We start from the raw sequence: 25,611 nt of genomic DNA, 5'->3' as shown, positions 1-25,611 counted from the left end.
AGCTGCCAATGCATGCACTTGGTGTTCAATAAAGAAAGTTGATATCGCAGCCCAAGAACCCAGTCAACGCCTACGCTAGCTAAACTCATCTACCTCCAACAGCACTGTACGGTGCGCTATTTACAAGAATTGAACAGTAACTAGAAGGACCAGCCCAGTATTACCTCAAGAAGTGCAACACCGCCCAGCAGAACAAGAGAAACAGTACTACTCCTAGCCAGAAGATCCATTTATCCTGCTTTGCCCGTCGCTCGACTTTTCGAATAGTTTCCCCACTCACGCCTAGAGTATTCGCAACGCTGTACAGACGCCGCTGGGTGCCCTTCAGTACTTCTCGCTGCTGTCCAAGGTCGGCAAGTACTGCGCGGCCACGGTCGAGGTAGTCGTCAATCTGAGAACTCGTCTGCGATAGGAACGATTGCTCTCTCAGCGCGTGCGATTCACGAGTGTAGTCCGACCCTCCAAAGCCGGCGCCTGCTCGAGACGAAGAAGGCGCAAATGGTGAGACCTGGGGCGCTGATGGTTGAGCGTAAGGGTTCTCAGGTGTAGCTGTGTGGTGTGGACGACGACCGAGGAGCTCGTGGCGGTTTGTTACGGATTGCTATAATCAAAATATTGGTTAGCGGCCGTGGATGTGAGGGCGGGCGCCGCCAACACTTACAGCATCCTCTCTTTCTTTTCGTAACTGATCAAAATGTTGTCGGTAGTCTTGTAGCTCTGTCCTAAAGTTTTTGACTCTCTCGAATGCCTTTTCTTGCTTCTCTGGTATCAATTCCCTTTTCGACAATGCTGAGTAGTCGTCGATCGTTCGTGATAATGAGGCTAAGGACGCGGCTACCTGGCCTTTGAAAAGAAAATCAGCATTGGTATGATCGTACAGTCACCAGCGCGCAAAGTGTGCGAGGGAATCATCGTTTGCAGGATCGAAATGTTACCTTGTAAAGCTGCAGGTGTTGTGGCAGGAGATTGTGCGAATGTGTCCAAGTCGCGGCGAATCGCAGACGACTGCTTGAGAGCAGAATTAAACAGGGAATTCTGACCCACGAAATCAGCTTTGGAAAACTATACAACAATAATTCCCTCGAGGTAGCCTTACCATCTTTTATGGGGAAGGGTCCCGGTGAGGGTGATTGTAGACCCGAATAACAATCAATGGCGACGGTGGACAGTGCGCGGGTGCGAGACAGGTGCCAATTTAAGCTATGACAGCAATTCTAGTATATCTGTCGTCTTTCGAAATATATGGAAAAATTCAAGGTTTGGGCCTTCACTGGTGCCTCATCACTGCTAATGACAGCTTGCCTTGGAACACCTGGCGATATCTGGCGTCACCTGACACCGCCTTCGCTTTACGCGTCCTCTCCGCAAACCGTTGGAGGGGGGACCTGATGTTCGCCAAGTATATACATGCAAGCTGGATAAGAACTTATTTATAGCGCTGTCAATCTCTTCTAACGGCGAGATCTGCCTTGATCTCAGAACTTGCCAACTCGGTCGCGGCGTGCCTGCAACCTCGACGTCATCCTCCGAAGGTCTACCGTATGGAGCGTTCCACTTAGGAACAGAGAATGAAGATCGTTTGGAGCGGAAATGCATTTGTCGAAAGCTATAAACTACACTGACATGCGCCCAGGAACAGAATATCAAACCTCAAAAGAAACCCAAATCCCGGTATAAGTATTAGAAACAAAAGAGAGTCAATTCCCCACTCTAGTTCTTGGGAGGATACTTGTTCTGGAGGAGCCACCTACAGAAAGCGCAGATTAACAAGAAGGCACCTTAGCAAAGCGATGAACAGAAAACTCACTTGCTGACAAAGTAGTCAATGGCACCAAAAGCACCGACAGCTCCCGTCCACAGCCCAACAAGCTCCCACGACAGCTTGCCTTGCATGTGCTTCTTGTAGGCACCGAAACCGAGACCCGCGCCGACAAGGGCAAGGACAGCAGCGTTTCCAAGGAAGACGGGGTTGCTCTCGTTAGCGCGAGCGCGCAAGGCCTTAGCCTTAGCCTTCTCCTTCTTCTCGTTCTCGCGGGCAGCCTTGGCCTCCGCCTCCTCGCGCTCTATCCGCTCAGCCTGGGTGTCGGTCTTCACCTCCTGCTCGAGGAAGTCGGGTTCAACGGATTGCACGTGGGGCTTGTCGACGTCAATCAGAGACGCTGTGCTTTCGCTCTCATCCTTGTAGACGTGGTTGATATCGGGTGCGCGGCTAGAATGAATTACGTCAGTTGGGTTCCCGGAAAAATGATATCGCAATTGTTCGGTAGATCTACTTACGCCTGCGATCATTGTTAGCAACATCAAGGGCTAGATAAAGGAAATTGCGATGCGCACCTCTTCTGGGGACTGCTTAGGGCCCTTCTTAGCAGCATCGGCATAAGACTTGGAAGCAGCGGCGGCAGCGGCGTCAGACATGATTGTGGTGTTAAGGTCGGAGAAAGTGAGCTAGGTAGTGAGGGGACGCAGTCAGTAAGTTATAAACACATATAGCGTAACCGCGCATCGGCCGTTCACAACTTACAAGGTCAGAGGTTGGGTGTTAGCGGTAGTTTCTGGTATCTGTGGACTTGAAGAATATTATCGCAATGTCGAGACCACGGCGTGGTTCACGAGCCGGTTTTATAACCCGGGCAGGGTATCGCACGATGGGCCGTGATGTCATCATGCCAAGGTTTCGAGGTCAATCAACCCGCAGCCAACCAGCCTCCAGCTTCGCAAGTAACTGGGACACTGGACCAATTTCACTTTGATGCAGTGTCACTGATGGGGCTGAAAGGGCTATGGCAGAGATGAAGGACTTGAAAGCATTGAGGCTGCAATAGGAGCGAAGCATCCATAATGTCACGCGATCTCGCACCTATTTCGCTACTGATTTCATAGGTACTTTTCATAAGAATCACGGAACTTGCTATGTTCAGAAGTGATCCATGGGTCATCTACTTTTGCGCTTGCGCTTGACGAACCCGCCCTTGACTTTTTTGAGGTTCTGAACCACAGAAGTTTCCGGCTGCCCGTATGGTTCAATTGTTACGCAGGTAATTAAGCATACTCAGGAATGCTCAAATATGTCAGCGACAGCAGTTGAGCATAGGTTGAACCCGTTACCTATACACTGTAGAGACATATCTCCGTGCTGTCCATACCTAAGAAGCCTACGAGGATGATACAAAGACACTGAAACCTAATGGAAAGACAAGAAAATGCTGAAATATATAAACTGTACCTAAGAGACCAAAAGGGTCATGAAATAGGAGGTTTTTAATACATAATGAGACAAGGTCTAGATTGACGCTCTAGACCGATGCGCTAGGACACAAGATTATCAAAGATACGAAGGAGAGGCTTACAGAAGGAGTTCGAGAGGGTTCTCGACAACCTTCTTGAGCTCCTTGATCCACTCGGCACCAACAGCACCATCGACGACACGGTGGTCGAAGCTACCAGTGACGATGATCTGGTCATCCCACTCAACGGAAGTACCCTCCTCAGTCTCGACGGGGACGGCAACCTTGCGGGTAGTGCCAACAGCGAGGATACCGGCCTGGGGCGGGTTGATGATAGCGGTGAATCGCTCAACAGCAGGGTTCATGCCCATGTTGCTGATGGTGAAGGTGCCGCCCTGGTACTCTTCGGGCTTGAGCTTGTTGTCACGAGCACGCTTGCCAAGGTCCTTGACCTGGTTGGAGATGCTGGAAAGACCAAGACCCTGGGCGTTCTTGACGATAGGGGTGATCAGACCGTTGGGCGTGGCAACGGCAACGCTGATATCAGCGGTGTTGGACTGACGAATAACGACCTGGCCGTTCTCCTCAACCCAGCTGGAGTTGACCTGGGGAACCTTGAGGAGGGCAGCAGCACAAGCCTTGACGAGGAAGTCGTTGACAGAGAGCTTGTACTTGCCGTCGGCGGAGGCGTTGAGAGCCTGGCGGAGCTTGAGGAGCTTGGTGACGGACAGAGTGGTGGAAACGAAGAAGTGGGGGTTCTGGGTCCAGGACTCCTGAAGACGCTTGCCGATAACCTTGCGCATCGACGAGAGAGGGATGTCCTCAGTGGCGGGACCAGCAGCAGCAGCGGTAGCGCTAGGCTTGTACTTCTCGACGTCCTCCTTGGTGATCTGACCACCGCGTCCAGTGCCCTTGAGGGCCTTCACGGGCACACCCTTCTCAAGAGCCAGAGCCTTGGCGGCAGGGCTGATAGCAGGCTCACGGTCCAGACTGGGCTGGAGCTTCTCGCCGGAAGTCTCAGGCTCGTAAGCACCAGAGGAAGGCTGGGGTGTAGAAGGCTCGGACTCCTTAGGAACTTCCTTGGGGGCCTCGCTCTCCTTTGCAGGGGCAGCACCAGCGCCCTCGCCAGCATCCTCAATACTGAAAGATTCAAAGGCCGCGACGTCAGTGCCCTCCTCGACCAAGACAGCGATGGGCTGAAATCATGATATTAGCAATCATTGCTCTAAAAATTATAGGACAAGGTGACACCTACAGATCCAACGGAAACGTCCTTCTCGCCAGACTCCTTCAGCACCTTGGCCAAGACACCCTCGTCCTGGAACTCGAAGTCCATCTGCGCCTTATCGGTCTCAATCTCGACCAGGACATCACCGGGTTGCAGACCATCACCGGCCTTCTTCTGCCAAGCACCAATGTTTCCAGCAGTCATTGTTGGTGACAAAGCAGGCATGCTGATGATTGTGTGGGGAGGGAAAGCTATGGATTTTTCCACATGTCAAAAAGACCGTTCTCAAGCAAGCAGGGAGAGGAGAGATAAGCATACACTTGGAGGCGTAGTAACGGGAGAGGGCAGAGAGGGCGGGCAATTGATGTCTGTAACACGAAGAAACAACGTCAGTCCATGCACTGGTCAATCCAATTGCTTGCGAAAGGACACGATACGTACTGGATCGCCGCCGTGAACTTGTAAGATGCCTGCGGTCGCCTCAACGAGCAGGCGCCTTTGGAGAGAAACGAAGCGCAGGGAGTGCGCATCCTGATAGCAGAGGCGACCATGGTGCCCGGGTTCTGTTGTGAGCTACAGATAAAAGCCCGTGGCGCTGAAGAAAGAGGAGAGATGGAAGACGGAAGAGAATCCGAGAGATTGAATCTGGCGCTGAGCAGCTCTCGAAAATACCACCGGTCAAACTCGGATGGGAAACAGTTGGGAAGTCCGGCCGCGCTAGCTGACGGTAACCGTGTTGGGCTTAGTGCCAACTGCCCGCGACGGTCACGTGCGTTTCAATCGGCCAGCTGTTAGTCCGGAACTATTATTCAGAAGCCGCATGCACGCGGTTCCCCGAACTCTGTCGTTAGACCTCTTGCACCTTCATTCCATGTGGGACATCCGTCTCTCTGGCCCCGAAAACTCCAGTCGGAGTCTCGCATGATGGCGGAAGCTGAGAACGGCTCTCCCAATGAGCTGACCCAAACATCCGTTCCCCAGGCAGACAAGCAGAATGGGGTTGATGTTGTTGCAGAACCCCAGACTCCGGAGGAGGTTGCGGAGTCAAAACCAACTCTACCAGATGCATCAGATCGCCAAGAAATTCAACTAAGTGAATCCAATGAGGACAATTCATCAGAAAACCGACCAGACGACGACGAACATAATGTACCCGAAGAGACGTCCGCAACTTCCCCGAAGACCACCACCGAAGCTCCCGAGCATACTCAGGAACCTGAGACTGTTCCCGAACCGGAGCAACCGGATACAAATGTCGACCAAGCTGAGAACACACAGGAAGATCAGGATCCCGCTTCCGACGAGCAACCAGCTGAAACTCCCGATGTTCAGACACCTCAAGACGAGCAGTTGGCTCGGGAAGCGCGACTGCGCTCAGACTCACGCTCAACTACCGCGACCTTTGCCACACACCGGTCATCTACAGTCAGCTCTACTGTATTTATTGTCACGGCTTTGGACACAATTGGTGCTTCACGCGAAGCTCGGAAGAGCAAAGAGCTGGAGGACGCTGTGAAGAATGCGCTCGCCAATGTCAAACAGTCAGATCGTCAGCCAATTGATCCGGAGGTTCTATTCCGGCCTCTGCTTCTTGCGAGCAGGACTTTCAGCGTTCCTCTGCAAGTGACTGCTCTCGATTGCATAGGGAAACTGATCACGTACTCCTACTTTGCGTTCCCCTCACATCAGGAACCAAAAGCGTCGGATTCAGAGCCCTCCGCCGAGCAACCCCCTCTTATCGAACGAGCCATCGACGCAATCTGTGACTGTTTCGAGAACGAAGCTACGCCGATTGAAATCCAGCAGCAAATCATAAAGTCACTCTTGGCTGCAGTCCTCAATGATAAAATTGTGGTGCATGGTGCGGGTCTTCTGAAAGCCGTCCGCCAGATCTACAACATGTTCATATACTCCAAGTCGAGTCAAAACCAGCAAATAGCCCAGGGATCCCTCACGCAGATGGTTAGCACGGTCTTTGACAGACTTCGTGTCAGACTCGACTTGAGGGAACTCCGCGCTCGCGAAGGCGAGAAGGGCCAAACTTCCTCGGATGATGTGACAATCGAGACACCCGATGCCCCGCATAACGCGGAAGATGATCAGGTCTCCGAGGTTGCTTCTGTTGCACCCGATCAGCCGGTTTCGAAAGAGCCCACCGAAAAGCTCACTCTTGAGAGCTTCGAGTCGAGCAAAGATGTTACGACTGTAAATGACAATGTACCAACGATGGTCACTCGCGCCAGTATCAATCAGAAAAGAGCACAATCTTCGTCTGCAGCTTCCGGGGAGGAGAAAGAGGCTGAAGACGCTGCCAATGACGAAGATGATGTAGACGAGATCTACGTTAAAGATGCTTTTCTGGTCTTTAGAGCTCTTTGCAAATTGAGTCACAAAGTCCTCAGTCACGAGCAGCAGCAGGATCTAAAGTCTCAGAATATGAGATCCAAATTACTATCCCTCCACCTGATCCACTACCTCATTAATAACCATGTCATCATTTTCACCTCGCCCCTTCTCACAATCAGGAACAGCTCTGGCAGCTCGGAGGCGATGACTTTCCTCCAAGCTATTAGACCTCATTTGTGTTTGAGTCTCAGTCGAAATGGCGCTAGCTCAGTTCCCAAGGTGTTCGAGGTTTGCTGCGAGATCTTTTGGCTTATGTTGAAACACATGAGAGTCATGATGAAGGTACGTTGCTTCTTATTCTCCCATTGGTAGCATCTGTTCCTCTAACTTTGGAGCAGAAAGAGCTTGAGGTTTTCATGAAGGAAATATATCTGGCTATTCTAGAAAAGCGAAACGCCCCCGCTTTCCAGAAACAATATTTCATGGAGGTCTTAGAACGGCTAGCGGATGATCCTCGCGCGCTGGTCGAGATGTATCTCAATTACGACTGTGATCGCACAGCGTTAGAGAACATCTTCCAAAAGTCCGTATTCCAGATTCCAGCGCTTTTTTCGGGCAATTTTCTAACCAAAACCGCAGCATCATTGAACAGTTGTCAAGATACGCAAGTGTTCCTACAGCAGTGACCCCGCAGCAACAGCAACAATACCATGAGCAGCATGTGAAGGCGTCTAGTGTTGGAAACGAGTGGCATCAGCGTGGCACACTTCCGCCAAACCTTACAAGCGCCAGCATTGGAAACAGTCAGCAGCCGACTACGAACAGCGTACCCCCGGAGTATATCTTGAAGCACCAAGCTGTCGAGTCTCTCGTTGAAATTTTGGAGTCGTTGGACAACTGGGCCTCTCAGCGCAGCGTCGATCAGAACGCCACTCGGGACTTTTCTCAGAAATCAGTTGATCATCCTCGGGACTCGCTTGATAGCAGCGCTCCTACATTCCTGGCTTCACCTAGGGTGGACGGCACTGATGGGAGCACTGGACGTTCCACTCCAGTCCCGGATGACGATCCAAGCCAGGTAGAGAAGGTGAAGCAGAGAAAAATCGCGCTCACGAATGCGATCCAACAGTTCAACTTCAAACCCAAGCGAGGCATCAAACTCTCCCTTCAAGAGGGATTTATCAAGAATGACTCTCCCGAGGAGATTGCGTCGTTCATACTTCGCAACGAGCGCTTAGATAAGGCCATGGTCGGAGAGTACCTGGGAGAGGGTGAAACTGAGAATATTGCCATTATGCACGCTTTTGTGGACATGATGGACTTCTCAAAGCGTCGTTTCGTGGATGCTCTCCGCTCATTCCTGCAGCACTTCCGTTTGCCAGGAGAAGCCCAAAAGATCGATCGCTTCATGCTGAAATTCTCAGAACGTTATGTGACTCAAAATCCAAATGCGTTCGCCAACGCCGACACCGCTTATGTCCTCGCGTACTCTGTCATTTTACTCAACACCGATCAGCATAGCTCCAAGATGAAGGGTCGCCGCATGACCAAGGAAGATTTCATCAAGAACAACCGCGGTATCAACGATAACCAGGATCTGCCTGAGGAGTACCTTGTCTCTATATTCGACGAAATCGCTAGCAATGAGATCGTTCTTGATACTGAAAGAGAGCAAGCAGCGAACAACGCCGCTCCCGCACCCGTTCCCGGTGGCCTGGCATCCAGGGCTGGACAAGTTTTCGCAACGGTGGGGAGAGACATCCAAGGGGAGAAGTATGCTCAGGCCTCCGAGGAAATGGCGAACAAAACCGAGCAACTTTACCGGAGCCTGATTCGGGCTCAGCGCAAAACTGCGGTCAAGGAGGCATTGTCCCGATTTATCCCAGCAACCTCCGTTCAGCATGTTGGCTCCATGTTCAACGTCACGTGGATGTCATTCCTCTCTGGTTTATCGGCCCCAATGCAGGATACTCAAAACCTGAAAACTATCAAGCTGTGTATGGAAGGCATGAAATTGGCCATCAGGGTTAGCTGTACTTTTGATCTGGAAACTCCACGCGTTGCCTTTGTCACAGCCTTGGCGAAATTTACGAACTTGGGCAATGTCAGAGAGATGGTTGCGAAGAACGTTGAGGCGTTGAAGATACTACTCGATGTAGCCCTGACAGAAGGAAATCATCTGAAGAGTTCTTGGAGAGATATCCTCACATGCGTGAGCCAACTGGACAGACTCCAGTTACTCAGCGACGGCGTTGACGAGGGTTCTCTGCCAGACGTCTCACGGGCTCGCATTGTGCCCCAATCCCAAGCCGATGCGCCTAGGAGGTCAATGCAAGCCCCGAGACGCCCGCGCCCCAAGTCTATGTCTGGCTCCACGCCCTTCCGAGCAGAGATCGCAATAGAGAGCCGCTCGACTGAGATGGTTAAGGGTGTCGACCGAATTTTTACCAACACAGCCAACCTATCTCACGAGGCGATAATCGATTTCGTTCGGGCGCTGAGTGAAGTGAGCTGGCAAGAAATTCAGTCATCTGGGCAGACCGAATCTCCTCGTCCATACAGCTTGCAAAAGCTGGTTGAGATCAGTTATTACAACATGACCAGAGTCAGGATTGAATGGTCCAAAATCTGGGAAGTCCTTGGGCAACACTTCAACCAAGTCGGATGCCATTCCAACACGACGGTAGTATTCTTCGCCTTGGACTCGCTCCGTCAATTGTCCATGCGCTTCATGGAAATTGAGGAACTACCGGGTTTCAAGTTCCAGAAGGACTTCCTCAAGCCATTTGAGCATGTTATGGCCAACAGCAATGCTGTCACCGTAAAGGACATGATACTACGATGTCTGATACAGATGATACAGGCGCGTGGGGACAACATTCGTTCCGGTTGGAAAACGATGTTCGGTGTCTTCTCGTTTGCAGCACGAGAGCCTTACGGTAGGTTATGATCAACGGCACATCGTTGGAATGAAATATGCTAATCTCGCTACAGAAGGCATCGTAAACATGGCATTTGAGCACGTTACGCAGATCTATAATACCCGCTTTGGTGTTGTGATAACGCAAGGAGCCTTCCCTGATCTCATTGTGTGCCTCACGGAATTCTCAAAGAACATGAGATTCCAGAAGAAGTCGCTGCAAGCGATCGAACTCTTGAAGTCTACGGTTTCGAAAATGCTGAAGACACCGGAATGTCCTCTATCCCATAATGCCTCTTCGGTGGCCTTCCACGAGGACGCCACGAACCTCACTCAGCAGCTCACCCGGCAATCGAAGGAAGAGCAGTTCTGGTATCCTATCTTGATTGCATTCCAAGATATTCTGATGACAGGCGACGATCTCGAGGCTCGGTCACGGTAAGTCGACTCCCATACAAGGCTTGGATTCCACTAACTCTGGACTCTAGGGCTTTAACGTATCTATTCGACACCTTAATACGATACGGAGGCAGTTTCCCTCAAGAATTCTGGGATGTTCTCTGGAGGCAACTCTTGTCGCCAATCTTTGTTGTGTTGCAGTCCAAGTCCGAGATGTCCAAGGTACCGAACCATGAGGAGCTATCGGTGTGGCTCTCCACCACGATGATTCAGGCGCTCCGACACATGATCACTTTGTTCACGCATTATTTCGATGCTCTTGAGTACATGCTTGGCCGTGTCCTCGAGCTTCTAACCCTGTGCATTTGTCAAGAGAACGACACGATCGCGCGAATTGGCAGCAACTGCTTGCAGCAGCTGATTCTGCAGAATGTTGAAAAATTTGAGAAAACTCACTGGAGTCAGACCGTCAATGCATTTATTGAGCTCTTTGCTAAGACTACGGCTTACGAACTTTTCACAGCTGCAACAGCTGTTACAACTGTGACCCCGAAAACGCCCTTGGCGCAAGCAGCAAATGGACAAACTGCGGACGTTCAGGAGGAGGCCAGGAATTCCACCGAGCCAGTGTCACCTGAGGAAACCACCATCGAACCCTCGAAGCCTAATGGCTCTCAACAAGACCCAACACCCGAGCACGAGGATGGAGACATGCCTGCAGCCTCAAATACCGACTTGGAGGACTACAGGCCACAAACAGATGCCCAGCACCAACCAGCGGCCGTTACTGCTGCCCGACGCCGATATTTCAACCGCATTATCACAAATTGCGTGCTCCAGCTGCTCATGATCGAGACAGTTCACGAACTGTTCTCGAACGACAAGGTCTACGCACAGATCCCGAGTCACGAGCTTTTGCGACTCATGGGCCTTCTCAAGAAGAGCTATCAATTCGCAAAGAAGTTCAATGAGGATAAAGACCTGCGAATGCAACTTTGGCGGCAGGGATTTATGAAGTCGCCGCCCAATCTTCTCAAACAAGAAAGTGGAAGCGCTGCAACCTACGTGCACATCTTGTTCAGGATGTATCACGATGAGCGAGATGAGAGGAAGAGCAGCCGTAGCGAAACAGAAGCGGCGTTGATTCCGTAAGTATTGACTCAGTGAGCCAGACCTATTACCTTTGCTAACATCCACCTTAGTCTCTGCGCCGACATCATCAGCGGTTTTGTACGACTGGATGATGACTCGCAACACCGTAACATAGTTGCCTGGCGTCCCGTTGTTGTCGATGTCATTGAAGGCTACACAAACTTCCCCACGGAGGGCTTTGACAAGCATATCGAGACTTTCTATCCCCTCGCTGTGGGCCTCCTTGGCCGCGACCTAAACCCCGAGGTTCGCTTAGCCATTCAATCCCTGTTGCAGCGGATCGGAGAGGCCAGGTTGGGCTTACCTCCTCGGCCGACGCCTGTCCCTGCCAGCCCCAGGCATTCGATTTCTGGGCGGTCATCCCGCAAGCAAAGTGTCGGCCAGCAGCGGCACTGAATGTTCTTTGCATTTTCAGTCTAGACGGGTTGTGTTTCTGGTTCTTGTTGCTGTTTTTCTATCATTTTCCTTTTGGATATCCATGCTTCCTCTCTGTGAGAGGTTTCTTCATAACTGTTCGAAATCATTAAGTGTAAAATTAGCCATACCGGGATGTTGTTTTTTCACTTCATTTAAGCCTTCTACTTTTCAGATTCAGGCTTTGCATATATAACTTTACATAAGATCGTCTGGGCCATCATGTTACCTTCAACTCTTGATTTGTTGCCAATCTTCAAGCAGTGGGAGCTGGTTGACTAGCCCGAACCTCACCCATTGTGGGAATATGTCCGGTTTCGTAGTGTGTCAGTAGAGCCGCCATATCCTCCTCGCTCATATGCACCAAGTCCTCCAATCTCCACGATTCGCAAACGCCAGACATCCTGAGTACTCATTAGTATTTGGAAGAGAGTAATCATCACAGACCATCAAACGTACCACTTCATCCGCTTGGGGCCTTCCTGCGGACTGGGAGCCACTTCTCTTAACTTCTGTCGCAGCCTGCCCACATTCGAGATAGCGGCACCCATATTGCTCGGCAGGGTATCTGCGATCTTCTTCCGGACCATACTCGCAAGCTTCGGTCCGTTCCCGTTCGTGCTGACCATGACCTGCAGCGGACCATCACGGTGTACGCTTCCGAAGTAGAAATCACACTCGGGAGGCACATCGGCAATGTTAGCTGGTATCTTCTTCTCCTTGCAGAGTTTCCAGACACGAGTTGAAGCCTCCGGGTCGTCGATGGCACAGAGGACCATGTCGGCACCCTCTAGGTCGCATGGCTCGAAAGTCCGGTCGATATGCTTGACTTGTCCTTCGGATATCCGGTATGCCACTTCTTCATTGAGACCGGAGACGGGGCACACTACCGTTACATTGGCGTCAGCATTGAGGACGTTGAGGATACGTCCAGCAGCTACCTGTAATGTTGATTAGAAATCGGTGCATGTAGAGATATATATTGCGGTTCGAGGGTTGGAGCTCACTTCACCACCACCAACCACTAAGACATGTTTTCCCTTAATTTGCCAAGCAACAATTAGAGAGCCCCCTCCTTGTACTTCTGGGAATTTTGACGCCATCTTCAACGAATTGGGAGTGTTGAAAGCAACATGACAAGAAGGTGGGGTGTGAAGCTATCCCACCTGACTCATAGCCACAAGCCACAAGCCTCAAGCGAGCCGTCAGCACTCACCAGCCACAGTCGGGACCGGAAAAATTGACTAGCAGCACCACTAGTGCGCTTTCTGCAGCTTCTTTTTTTGCTGCAATTTTCCCCTCTCATCCTTTTACCTTTCGAAATCCTGTCGCCCGTTGGGGATGACGCTATCGCTTTGAGCTTTTTACATGTTCCTAGCTTTATGAATTCACTGTTCAGTTGATCTCTTTCTTCTATACTAAGGATGCGGGGAGTTCAGATTTTCAGTGGTAATTCTCACCCACTCCTCAGCGAGACGGTCTGCGAGAGGCTCGGTACAACGCCGGCCAAAGTAGACCTCTCGAAGTTCAGCAATGGCGAAACCAACGTGAATGTTGGCGTTTCGGTGCGAAACCAAGATGTATACATCATTCAGAGCGGGAGCAAGAAGATCAACGACAGCGTCATGGAGCTGTTGATCATGATCTCAGCCTGCAAGGGAGGTTCTGCGAAGTCTATCACAGGTATGTCTATCTCAAGCTCGAAGTTTGCCCTCATATATGCGATAGCTAATTCTCAGTTGTCTAGCGGTTATGCCGTATGGATCCTAGTTAGGCTGATTGCTACACATGATGCTGACACAGACGAGGTACTTCCCATATTCCCGCCAATCCAAAAAGAAAAGCCACCGTGGATCAATCACCGCACGCATGCTTGCGAATCTCCTCACTGTTGCTGGAGTTGACCATGTGATCACCTTGGATCTCCATGTGAGTGTTGGAATGATCGATTTGTTACACTGGAATTTACCGTTGTCGGGTTGAATGAGTTTCTAACCAGCTTCACCCCTCAGGCATCGCAAATGCAAGGTTTCTTCGCCAAGCCCGTCGATAACCTCTTCGCCGAACCCTTCATTGCTCGCTGGATTCGTAACAACGTTGCTGGCTGGAGGGAAGCTGTTGTTGTGAGCAAAAACGCCGGCGGAACCAAGCGCGTAACGTCACTGGCAGACACACTGAAGCTCAACTTCGGCATTGTCACAACAGATAGGCGACGCCCAAAACCAGGTGCAACACTGGCAGACAGCACTGTCTTCTTCGAGGGCTTGGAGCGGGAAACCGCACCCTTGCTCAAAGACCGAGATCCATTCATCGCTCGGACTTCAGCTGATAGCCACGAGGCTTCAGCGGAGGACCCGCTGCCAGACTCGAATGAGATTGACTTTGGTGGTTTGCGGCCCGAAACTCCCTCCGGTGCCCGACGGCCCTCAGAGCTTGAAGCAGTAAACGAGTACACAGATGTTCGAGTTCGCGATGTGATTACCGGGCGACTGGTTCAAGGCCAACTGGTCGATGATGACTACCCGCCATCAGGACCTACCTCCGTGCCTGCCTCTGGGGAAACCACCGCCGGGCAATCCCCAAGCCAAGAAGAAGATGAAGCAGTACCAGACGCAATGATGGACTCTATCATTTCCACAACTTCGTCATTACCCGGTGACCACGCGCTGGGCGGCTCCTTCGACGCAGAGGAGTCATCCGACGATGAAGAAGGCAGCGTCGGGAAAAGTGTCGAGCAAGAGAAAACAATCACACTAGTCGGCGACGTTCGCGACAGAACCGTCTTCCTCGTCGACGACATGATTGACAAAGCCGGCTCCTGGATTGCAGCAGCAGAAACCGTAGTTAAGCGCGGTGGGGCCCAAAAGGTCTACTGCATCGCCACCCACGGGCTCTTCGGGGACTCATCCCTCGAGCAAATGGAAGCGTGCGACTCCATCAACCACATCGTTGTCACAAATTCTTTCCCCATCTCCCCGCAGGTCGCGCGGAAGATCAAGAAATTGATCGTCATTGACATCTCGAGTCTTCTAGCTGAGAGCATAAGACGGCATCATTATGGAGAAAGGTCAGTTAGTTCCGCTAGCCCCGTCCCGCCTTGGAACCGTTTACCCGCCATTCTTCAGGCGGAAATTCAAACTATGACCGTTGCGCTAACAGCATCTAGTGTTTCGGCGTTGTTCCATCTTAATGACTGATTTCAAAAGCGGCTGAACCTTTTGTGTCATTCTGCCATTGCCATTGTATGGTTTTCTCATTTGCATATACATACACCGACCTTTGATGAAGCGTTTATGATACCACTACTGAGTAGTACGTTGGTAAGATTATGAAAGACGATAATGAACAAAAAGTCATGATGATGAGATGTCTTATTTTCTTATCTGGTTACGTCCCAGTTGCCTTCTTACTTGATTCTCGCAGGTCGATCTATTGTTTGGTTTCGTGGCTTACCGCTTTCTTCCCTTCTTTGACCGTGGACGTGGATGTGGACGTGCTTGCGCATGTTGCACATGATCACGATGGTGCTGAGTCGATTCCATGCACGCCCGGTCTCAATCATGACTCGCCCTTGGCTCTTGGTTCTTGGAGACGGTGAAGATCATCGTCACGGTCCCGGCCGAGGTACCCATCTCCTTCCCTCACTTACGCTACGCAATACGTCGTACACACTCTCTCGAGTTGCCACTTGCCTTGTCTTCCCTCCCAACTTACCCCTTTCTGCCCAATTCCCGATTCGTAGTCGATACCGGGCTATCCTATCCATACATCTTCACACAAGGAGGCTATTTACATACACACATACATACATACATAGCTGAAGGCAAACGCTACAGCAACAACCAGCGGTGCAGTCCACTTTGGGTACTGCAGGGACGTCTTGTTTCAAATCCACAAGATCGTTCTTAACGGAGCGTTGGGAGAGCAAAATCAAGTCTATTGAGCGCCCTACTTTGTTCACAGCTTGCTGTGGATGAGGTGGATGCGCGAGGTAGTGCTTTTCGAGGAATGAAGGCACCAGCTTCTGAAGCTTGGCTTTGGACCTTTCGGGGTTGTGGAGCTGGTGCAAGAGAACATCTCGGACAATTCGCAGTAGATTCTGCATGTATCGCGTATCCTGGATACTGATAGATAGATGGATAGATAAGTGGCCTTGCATTTAGTACCTGTTACAGGTACCTTTGAATGAATAATGTGTACGCAATACGTTCAACGTCGGCCGGTTCTTCAGCTTGTGTCTTCTCCACGGGGGGGCAGCGGCATGACGAGTACCTGAAGTATCGGTGTAGATTTAACCTGCAACCGGAAGACCAGATCCGAATCAGCAATGCCGAGGGTCGCGTGAGCACCAGCAAACAGCATTGATGACTTCCAAGTCGGTCCGCAAGTGATGTCTGTACATATTGCGTCGTGGTGACCGGAGCCAGACTCGAACAAAGCTGGGAGCCTGCAGCCGGGTCACGTTGCTGGCCTTACTCATGCCTGATGTTCGGTGTTGGGAGAACCCGGCGACTCCATCTATGTGACACAGTAGTTATCGGGCTGCCGGGGCCGTGAAAGGGAAGGTGCATGGGAAATTAAAATTCCAATGGGAACCTTTGTAGCGGTGTGCGCGAACCCGAGGGCGAGGATGCGATGGAAGCCATAGGAGATTCTCCTGACGAAGCCCCTGCTGTTTGGCGGCGACTTTGCGGCGTTGCCCCCGGGTATGTGGTACGAATATGACATCAGACTGAGGATGGAACGTACCAGATTTAGTTATACAGTGATGTTGTAGTACTTTGTTCTCCAAGTCGTTGCAAAACTCCGATCATGCAGGACTTTTGACAGGTACACGAGGAGGTGCCATGGGAAAGGATTGCCCATGATTGTTTGCTAGCAGTAGTACTCCATCGGACTGGGGAACAAAGCTTGTGGAGATAGTTCATTGCCATTTGTTCGCCGAAACGCGCGAAGCTGCGAGGCAGTGTCGCGGAACAGGGGGTGAACTTGTTGGCACCAAAAGACCTGTCGAAAGACGAAAAGTACCACCAGTTTTGCCTCGAACTGTCGAACACCATTTTAAGAATCAGCCTCGAATGGAGTCGAAGCTCCAAAAGCGGACATCACTCGATCATAGCGTCAAGGCTAAATGTCATCTGAACCAGTCAGAAACATGTCGCGGAATCGTTTCCGGTAGATCAAGCAGCCAAACGTCGAGATCCGACTTGTCAAAACCCTTTATGGGGTCGATGGAGCTCCCATAACTGGCATGACGGGCTGGTTTGAGTTCTGAACTTCTGTACGGAGTTTGCGTCGCAAATATGAGCAACAATGACTGCCGAGAGTTATGATGTCTTTCGTGTTGAATTAGTTTGTTTCAAGACGACAGACTTATCAACTTGTCTGTTGTAAGAGTCGGATAAGCCAGCAGGCTTGGGATTACTGTGTTAGCTAAATTTACAATCAAGACTGGAACGCTCTGCAAGTCCTTCGTGGGCGTTTTGAATTCCTGGGTTACGGATCTTCAGGTCCAGGGGTGCGATGCTTGCTGATTTTGTTTGTGAGGAAAATTGAGGACCAAAGAGATGTCATCATCTGCGCAAGAAGCCTGATCTGGGCGATGATTTGCGGATGGTATCTCGATCTACTTCTTAGCGTCGCCTGTTAATGAGCTAGGTCAAGCCTCAAGTTGCCATTCTGGTCTTGGTGGAGCGGCTCCTGGGAGAACGAGGCAATCTTCATTTTGTTCTTTTCGGTTTCAGGGCAATCGTAGAGGTAAAGTTCGTGGTTTGCTCCCGCGTTCCTGTCGACTATAATCATCCATTGGTGTTATTGGCATGCACCACCCCTTGGCTTGGTGCAGAATTTGAAAGCGGGCTTACCTTGCTGGGCGACAAGGGAGGGTTGTCTTCTGCGCCGATCTTGCCAAGATTGACATGGGCTGGGCCTCCGGAGTACACCATGGAAGCCGGTGGCTGAAGGAGCCAGCCTAAATTAATTTCCTGCGCCGCTCGTTTGGTACTTGATTAGCTCTTGTGACTGGTCACTGCACTGTGCGTGAGTGCTGCGAACCTGGTTGACGGGACCGCGGAAGTGTACTCACATTTTTCCGCTAGGACCGACCATGATCAACCGAGAGTTGAAAGAAAAGAGCGAGACGTAATATGATCATAGTCAAGGGTTTGAGGTCATTTGACCAAGGGTCGATCCACAGTCATATTTGCAAGACGCTGTGCTGTCGAGGTCTGTATGAGCCCACTCTGAGATGCGACGTGTGTGAACAATGAGAATAGAGTGATATGGCATGTCGTAATGCGATCATCGATAGCCGTTGCTTCAGTTCGAGAGCTCTGGCCCTGACTTTTCTGCAGGGATGGGGAGCTGGGACACCCTTGCTTTGGTGGTGGATAGTACCCACATTCAAGGAAAATTGTTCCTATGAGCAGTTGCGAAGCATCGTGGAGGTTTCGCCAAAGATTGGCGTCAGGCGAGGACGGTTTTCGGGGGACTTTGGGTTGACCCGCAGGCCTGGAGCTGCGAGGGGGATTGCATTTGAACAATGGTGGTAGATAAATGATAATGTTTGCAGAGTTAAGAGTCGAGAATGAGTCTGTGATAGCAGGAGAGGAAGTAAAGTTTGGCAGATCGTGGGGGAGAGAGAAGTGGAGGAAAGAAGGTTGGGATGAACTGAAGCTGGAGTTTGGTTCCGCTCAACTGACCAACTGACCTGACTCGAGTGTTCCTCCCTTCTCTCTCCTCCACCGTTGCTTGACTGCCTTGACTTTCTTCCCATTTCTCCAATCCAAAACCGTACTTCTGCTGTCTGGCCCCATGCTGATGCAGAGCAGCTTTATTTCCCACCAGAGCCCCCCATGATGATCTGCACGCCAGGGATCCAGCACCACTGTCTTGGGTACGCACCGGGTTTCTAGATCTTCCTGTGGGTTCTGGAAATACCTAGTGCTTGGGTCACTCCGATCCTTTGTCGATCCGGCATGATCATGGCTATTCTTGACTTGGTAAATGGGTTTTTTGTCCTCTGCCCAGCTTCCACCGACCTTTGCTAACGGGCAAGCGCGTCACCTAAAGTTTACCAGGACGCTATTCCATGTCTTTCTCCGTCCCCCGAAAGCTTTTACCCACTCGGCTGGCCCACTGGCGATATATCACTTCTTCCACAGTTCCTGGCGGTCTCGACTCCTCTCCCGAATGGCGGTTGCCGACTCTCGATCCCTATTATTACACGGCCGCAACCTGGAGTCTCCCCGTGCTTCGGGAGTACTTCTTTCTCAAACAAAATTTAGTATACGACTCGCACAATCTGGCAAGCCGAGTACTCCCTGAAGATTATTTCCTCCGGTGATTTTCAAATCCTAATTCATTTTCCTCTTTCGTTGCTTCATCCACTCAATGGGCCGATAGCCGGGTACTTGCGTCCCATCGATAAAGACTCTTCCATGCAGCAAGCCTAGCACAGCTTCAAGGATACGTGTTGTTGAACATTGCTCGATCTGAATGTACCCGTTGAATCCTTGATGCCTTCGTCCTCCGGTCACATCTGACAGCTCGCCCTATTTATACCTACTATGGAGCCCCAGTTCAACGTTCTCATTCTCAACGATAACTTCTCTTGCTACCCTGGCTGCTTCGATCCTATCCTCTGCTGGCATTTTGTCTGAGAACATCCCTCTTCCTTGCCTTTTTTATCCTTTGGAAGCACCCTAAACTCTACTTACTTTGTTTCACCTCTCCTTGCTTAAGGCCCTGACGCCCTGACCCAATTGCTTTCTTCAATACCACCGGATCTAGTTGATCACCCGCACCTTGAACATCTGCCAAAACGTCTGGCAATCCAAAGCATCTTCAAGCTCTACTTCCGTACAAGGTATTTAGACATCGAACAAGTCGATTAGGACCCGAGCTCTGTGCTAATTGTACCAGGTACCTTGCTCAACACCGACCTCAAGAATGGCCAATCAGTGCTCCGGTCATGTTTTCGCCATCGTGCAGGCCACGAATGGCAACATCCTTACCTGGCGGTGCTCTGACTGCAACAACGGGCCTTATGTTGCTATCTGGCGCTGCAAGATCTGTGGCCATTGCCGCTGTCCTGCCTGCCACACCGCTAAAGCATAAGTAACAGTTACATTTTCGGCTGTTACCCGGTTTAACGTTCCTTATGACCTGGTAAGTGATCCGATATAACTCTTCCCTGCATTGTTTTGACCTTATTCTCTATCCGCGCCCTTTTGTACTCTCCAAACGATGGGCTGACAATATTTCATTCGCTTAGAAGTTGACCTTTGCAAAATGTTCTAGTTTCAGCAATTTTCCGCATCAATTTGCATGCTTTTTCTTAGCAAGTCATGAACTATTGGCTTTTCCTTCTTTTCTTCCTTCGCTCGAAACTCAGGTTTCGAAGTGTTTCATTGAATCTCAGCTTACGTTCTGGCGTTCCGACGAATCATCTATCGCAAACACCTGCATCAACAGCCGGCCCTCCAATCGGATTGATGTTTGCAGCCTAGTTCAGTGTTGGCTTGCCTACATTCTGGCCAATATGACGACAAACCCTGACCGGATACTTTGGGCTAATTTGACACCAAATTTGTGGACACCTGAAGCAGGTTTTAAGCAACAAAACTTCCTTATCGCTATCTCTTCTACGATGACATTCTAATTCTCCTTCATCATCACTCCTTCTTGACCGCATATCAACAACTCTTCCAATAGAGAAATAACGGCCGAACCTATGCTATGTCCTACGAAATTCGTTTTCTGTTGCAAACAACGCATTGCCCTGGTGTTCAAGGATCGGGAACCAAAAGCAAAGTTTATTTGTTTTCCTATTTATTCTCGATTTTTCATTTGATTCTGTCGTCGAGTATCCTTGTCTCTTTTCCATTCTGCCTACAGCTTCCTTGCATGTCTGATTGGCGGATCCGATTGTGCTCTTCATTGCATCGCATTGTGAAGCGTGGACTGTGCTACCCATTCATAGATTAATTGTGCTTTTGTCTTGCCCTCGATAGAAATCCAATTCGATTCAATTCGACATTACCTTTTGCAATTTGTCTGAGCTCATTACCTTTCTCCCTCAATCTATCCGCTAACTGAATCAACTCTCTCAACTCCAATCCAACGTTCCACAGCGCAAAGCAACCTACCAACAACCAAACAATCGTCAACCGTGCCAAACGCCCCAGCTCATCCCATCAGGCCACACCCTCTCCCTCTTTCTATTCCTTCTATCCGTCCCCGTCCCCGTCGGGAGGCCGGACGGACCCCTTGTACCAGGTACAGGTAGCTCCGGCCGAGCTCTACCTGGCGGACAATTGAACGGGTCGGGAATAGGAACGGTATGGTATGGTATGACCGCGCACCTGACCTACACGAGGTATGACCTTGTACGACGTCGCGGTCGCGGGCTTGGACTTGGACTGCCTGAGCACGCACGGTCTTCGCTCAGGCAGGCAGGCAGGCGTTGCAGGTTCGCCTCTGCGGTGCTGTTGCTTCCTTGCTATGTTGCTTACGAGGCTGCTTTGTGAGCTACGAATGGAGTTTACTTGTCTTGTCTAGCTTAGCTTGACTTAGCTTGACTTGGGATGTGCTGGACTGGACTGACCTTCCTCTTACTTAGTCCTGGACCTGGACCTGGATCTAGCATCGGGATCAGGATCAGGATTGGATTGATTGCGATTGACGCTCATCACTATCACGCTCGGACTATCGCCTCGCTTCGCGCCGCCTCGCCTCGTTCGCCTCGCCTTACTTACCATACCCATCTACTGGATGGACAGCCAGCCGAGCCGGACCGAAACTCTCCTACTCTTATGGTAGTCACTAGGTGTATACCCAGACTTCGAGATCTGAAGTAATTGGATTGGAACGGAGCATGTGCTGCCTGACGCTGTTTCGCCCGGGTCGGGTCATACATTCTAGAAACAAGGATCTCAAACTCGCAAGTACAAAGCTACCTTACGTAGGTCCAAAGCTACGGTGTTGCGTTGCGAACCAACGTCTGACGAACGTCCGTGCTCAAGCTTCGGCTTCGCTGTCCGTTGTCCGGTCCGCTCTGCTCATGCTCGTGATGAGCGCTTTCGTTCTTGATAGCTATATTGAATATTGATCGGAGCAAGGCTAGTCCTTGATTGCCGAGGTATAATAGGGCTAGCTAGACTCTATGTGGCTTGCGGTGAATGATGGGTACTTTTGTGTCCTGGGTTTTTGATTTGGCGATTGGCTACTGTGTGGGTGATGCAAGTATTTAGTGTTAGTGCAGTGTGGCTTGGGCAGGTTCCTTGATCCTGGGTTGTATTTGCTTTTGTTGGGTTGGGTTGGGTTGGGTCGGGCTGGACTGAGTGTGGCTGGGCTGGGCTGTGGGTTGGCTAGTAGTGACTACGTTCATCGGACGGAGTAGAATGTAGATCTTGCAGGCACTATAGGAAGAAGGATGCTAGTTAGCTGAGTGGCGAACCGATAATGCAGCAAGTATATGTATAGTCAAAAGTACGCTGTATAGTGGTTCCAATATGTGATTGAGATTATGATGATCGAAAACAGATACATTAAGTGGGGTATTAGATCGAGTCCAACGAGATGGTTCAAGTTCAGCAAGGGGGGTGATATATCCAGGAATGCGGCGTAGCCAGTGATCGTGAGTAATATTGAGCGGAAAATGAATCCGGATCGTGGAGGATTGTGGCTTGAACACAAGTTCGATGATCGATATCAAGTGTAGATGCTCTGTTGATAGATCAATTAGTTGGCGAATGAGATCCTCCGCGAAAAAGAAATAACAATACGATTGTGATGAATGCGCGCATGAAGAAGTCAAGCAAGGCCAGGTCAGACCGGGGAAGGAACTTACTTCCGTATACTGATTTACCTGCAGGCCGATTTCCGCCATTTCGGCATCCTTCAAGAAGTCCAAAGGCATCCAAACAAGGTGACCCTTGATCTGATCTAGCTTCTCACGAACCTCCTTGACCGGCATGAAGGGGTCATAAAGGTGTCCGATCTTGAAGCCGTCCTTGGCGCGGTACTGATCATATTCCTCGAAGTTGCGAATGTGGTCATCTGGGTCTGTGCGGAAGAGCTGTCGGTAGATGTCGGTGTTGGTGGTGGCCTGTTCAGTCCATGTATTCCAGAGGTCGTCGTTCAGTGGGTCCGTGACAAAGTCGTTTTCTGGACCCTCGAGGATCTCATTCATGCAGGCTGTTGGGGGCTGGGCATTGGGGTGCTTGGAAGCATCGTAGTCTTGGGCGGGCAAAAGTCCGAGGTGTTCTCGCCAGAGTTGTCGTCGGAGGGTTGCTGCCAGGCGCGCGGCCCTGTAGGGCTCTCCGTTCATTGTGCTGTCGATGAAGTCTTGATCTTCGACGACGATGGCCAGTTCACTGTCATGGTATCCGACTTGTGACTATGGAAAGGTTTAATCTAGGGCTCTTCAAGGGCACGGAATGAATCACTTACTCTGTCGTTGATATTGGCACTACCACAGATAGCAAGTCTGTCGTCGACGATGCACACCTTTCCATGCACATATAACTCTTCCTGAACAAAATTTTCTTTCTCCGCTTCGGGGTCACCCTCCCATACTTCGTCAGACATCTTACCACCGTTAAGCATTGTAGCATGGGAAACGGTATCTTTATTGCTGGCGGCAGGATGCTTTTCATGAGCCTTGTTCCGCTCCTCGTATTTCTGCAACCTGGCGATACGTTCTTCTTTCTCTTTCTCTGCGTCTCCGTAGTTGATCTCGTTCTTATCGCCTTCTTTGCCGATAGACGGGTGAACGGCCTCGCTAGCAAGGGTCTCCGCGACACCACGCTGGATGTCGTTGAACGAGACGCCGGCTTCCTTCTCTAACTCTTCAAGGGCGGGTGTCTTGTTGATCCGGTCGTACGCTCGCAGGTTGAAAACGAAAACGTGATCTAAACAATATAAGCAGGTGTTCAGTGGCTTGAAATGTTATACTCACTCCTCGGGTCAACTCCCTGGGCCGAAATCTGGCCGAAGATGGAATGTTCTCCTCGGTTGATCGACTTGTACTGATAGTCCATGATAGCACGGGTTCCAGCTGCCGCATTTTGTCGAAGATCTCCGGCGAAACCTGGAATGGCGGGTATGACAATGATTACTCGGAATTTCCTCCCCTCCTTTCCTGCTCGAACACATGCATCGACGATGGAACGCCCAATGGTATTCAGGATGGGAGCTTGTTGGTCGCCAGTGGCGGTGACTAGGGTATGTCAGCTTATCAGCACGAACATGTAGCACAATCACCAAAGCTTACTGAAGAACTGATTCTCAATGTAGACAAAGTGTTCAGCCTTGCTGATAACCTCCTTGTAAGCGTTCTGGATGCTGTGTTCAACCAAAATGCCACTGCTCCAATCAGCGCTACTGCGAATGATTTGTGTTTGGCAGGACCCTTGTTGGCCCCTGAGCTTGGTGCTCAACGGCTGGTAGGGATGCTGCACGTAGTCTCCGACTGGATACTTCGGACGTTGAACACCAACGAGGTCCTCGCTCTCTCCAGTGCGACCCTCAAGCAGAAGCCAATCAACGTTCTCATCTCGCTTGTATTTATCACGCTTGATAAAGTTCCAACGGAGGACAAAGTGTTCAGCAATGTCATATACAGAGTCACCAATCAAACCCATTGCAACATCGTGCCAAGGCATCCGACCATACTCGGCCTTGCTTAGTTCATTTGATTGCCAGTCGCCGACACTCTGGAAGTCCATGATTCGGTTGTTGTTGAACTCCTGCCCTGGGAAGATTTCCTCTCGCAGGTGAGACGGGTGGACATCAGCCAGTGGATGCTGGTGCGCGTCCCATCTGCCAAAGCACAGGTCGATTCCTCCGATAAAGGCGACATTGTAGTCGATGACGATGAACTTTTCGTGATGAGCCTGCAGTTGTTAGTCACGCTATCAAGACATAAAGACAAGCAGCTTACCCAATACAATGTCATATCAGCAGCGTTCTCGAAAATGTTATGGTCAGGATGGCGAAGAATGCTGATGTTGCCATGCCCGGGGCTTCCTTCCGGGCAAAGTGCGCGCAGAGCGTGCTTTGTGTGAGCCGAGTTACACGTAAGTGCTTGGTTAACCTGTGCTGGTCAGTAATCATACTATTTGCGCCTCATGTAACGGCTGACCTCTTTGTAGACAATCACATAGATTTTAACACCAGCCTCGGCTTTGCGCTTGAGAATGTGGTCTAACCGCCATTCCTGCGTGGTGAGAGGAGGTCTCCGAAGGAACAACTCGGGCGAAAGCCACCAATCCTCGATGTAGATGACCTCGGTCGCTTGTTCCAGAGCTATGGAAACAGCCCAGAGGTAGTCAAGCGCATCGACGTACCATTTCACCTTGGTACCCTGTCGAACCGGCGCAAAAGAGCCGAAGCGGTGCGACTCGCAGATCTCGCTTCTCTTCCTGTCGGTCTCCTGCTCGTGCTCTTCATCGTGGCGGTGGTTGGGATTGATGATGTTAAAAAACTTGCCGACTCTGTGCTTCAGGTGATGCGCTTTCTCGTCGATATGGGTATCTGCGACTGGTGTCAATATGTTTTTTTGCTGTTGCCTAGTGGCCGGTGAGGGGTTGACCTTTGAGGTGGTCTCCAATATTATGGAGCTTCTCTCTGAGATGGGACATGGTGACACGGTGGAGATGATGCAGGAGTACCCAAAGCAGGCCGAAGTCACATCCGGCAGAGTCAATGGGGAGAAGTACGATCGTATCGAGGGAATGGGAAGGGAAGTACTCTGTAAGTAGGTAAATACCCCACGGAAGAAGTGACCGCTGACATCATCCAAGTGTCCAGCCTTGCAGGGCGTCTCAGCCAGGTTGCAGGTCAAGTGACTTGTTTTGCGCCCCACCTGACCTCGCTAATGGCTTGGCGCACTAATCGAGTCACCTGACACACAGAATATCTTA

General features: G+C 50.7%; 5 protein-coding genes across 5 annotated transcripts; 2 read left to right on the top strand and 3 right to left on the bottom strand.

Annotated features, from left to right (window-relative positions):
* Positions 1–160: 160 nt before the first annotated feature.
* Positions 161–5,003, bottom strand: BDV14DRAFT_192771 (putative pyruvate dehydrogenase complex, dihydrolipoamide acetyltransferase component; the record flags this gene model as incomplete). Its single annotated transcript, XM_073771670.1, has 8 exons — positions 161–601; positions 662–838; positions 936–1,005; positions 1,808–2,209; positions 3,348–4,420; positions 4,480–4,703; positions 4,771–4,820; positions 4,894–5,003. The coding sequence occupies 8 exons, from the start codon at positions 5,001–5,003 to the stop codon at positions 161–163; spliced, it is 2,547 nt and encodes an 848-aa protein (XP_073623653.1).
* Positions 5,004–5,281: 278 nt separating this feature from the next.
* On the top strand, positions 5,282–11,858 carry BDV14DRAFT_181974 (Arf family guanine nucleotide exchange factor SEC7). The gene is made up of 6 exons (XM_073770149.1): positions 5,282–7,140; positions 7,197–7,381; positions 7,438–9,737; positions 9,793–10,156; positions 10,207–11,265; positions 11,320–11,858. The coding sequence occupies exons 1-6, from the start codon at positions 5,374–5,376 to the stop codon at positions 11,663–11,665; spliced, it is 6,021 nt and encodes a 2,006-aa protein (XP_073623652.1). The 5' UTR covers positions 5,282–5,373; the 3' UTR covers positions 11,666–11,858.
* Positions 11,859–12,842, bottom strand: BDV14DRAFT_181973 (bifunctional precorrin-2 dehydrogenase/sirohydrochlorin ferrochelatase MET8). The gene is made up of 3 exons (XM_073770148.1): positions 12,691–12,842; positions 12,143–12,624; positions 11,859–12,087 (listed from the first exon to the last, which is right to left on the bottom strand). Exons 1-3 carry the CDS (start codon positions 12,784–12,786, stop codon positions 11,940–11,942), a joined length of 726 nt encoding a protein of 241 aa, XP_073623651.1. The 5' UTR covers positions 12,787–12,842; the 3' UTR covers positions 11,859–11,939.
* A 265-nt stretch (positions 12,843–13,107) lies between these two features.
* BDV14DRAFT_192768 (ribose phosphate diphosphokinase subunit PRS1) lies at positions 13,108–14,880 on the top strand (the record flags this gene model as incomplete). The annotated part of the gene is made up of 4 exons (XM_073771669.1): positions 13,108–13,370; positions 13,492–13,612; positions 13,696–14,750; positions 14,850–14,880. 4 exons carry the CDS (start codon positions 13,108–13,110, stop codon positions 14,878–14,880), a joined length of 1,470 nt encoding a protein of 489 aa, XP_073623650.1.
* Positions 14,881–22,022: 7,142 nt separating this feature from the next.
* On the bottom strand, positions 22,023–25,470 carry pldA (putative phospholipase PldA). The gene is made up of 8 exons (XM_073770147.1): positions 25,281–25,470; positions 24,831–25,222; positions 24,630–24,782; positions 23,961–24,582; positions 23,646–23,906; positions 23,138–23,598; positions 22,536–23,084; positions 22,023–22,411 (listed from the first exon to the last, which is right to left on the bottom strand). The coding sequence occupies exons 1-8, from the start codon at positions 25,327–25,329 to the stop codon at positions 22,397–22,399; spliced, it is 2,502 nt and encodes an 833-aa protein (XP_073623649.1). The 5' UTR covers positions 25,330–25,470; the 3' UTR covers positions 22,023–22,396.
* Between the last annotated feature and the right edge of the window lie 141 nt (positions 25,471–25,611).

The sequence above is a fragment of the Aspergillus stella-maris genome (genome assembly GCF_047715825.1).
Source record: "Aspergillus stella-maris strain CBS 113639 unplaced genomic scaffold BDV14scaffold_75, whole genome shotgun sequence".
Classification (NCBI taxonomy): domain Eukaryota; kingdom Fungi; phylum Ascomycota; class Eurotiomycetes; order Eurotiales; family Aspergillaceae; genus Aspergillus; species Aspergillus stella-maris.
This window is presented reverse-complemented; position numbering and strand designations above follow the sequence as displayed.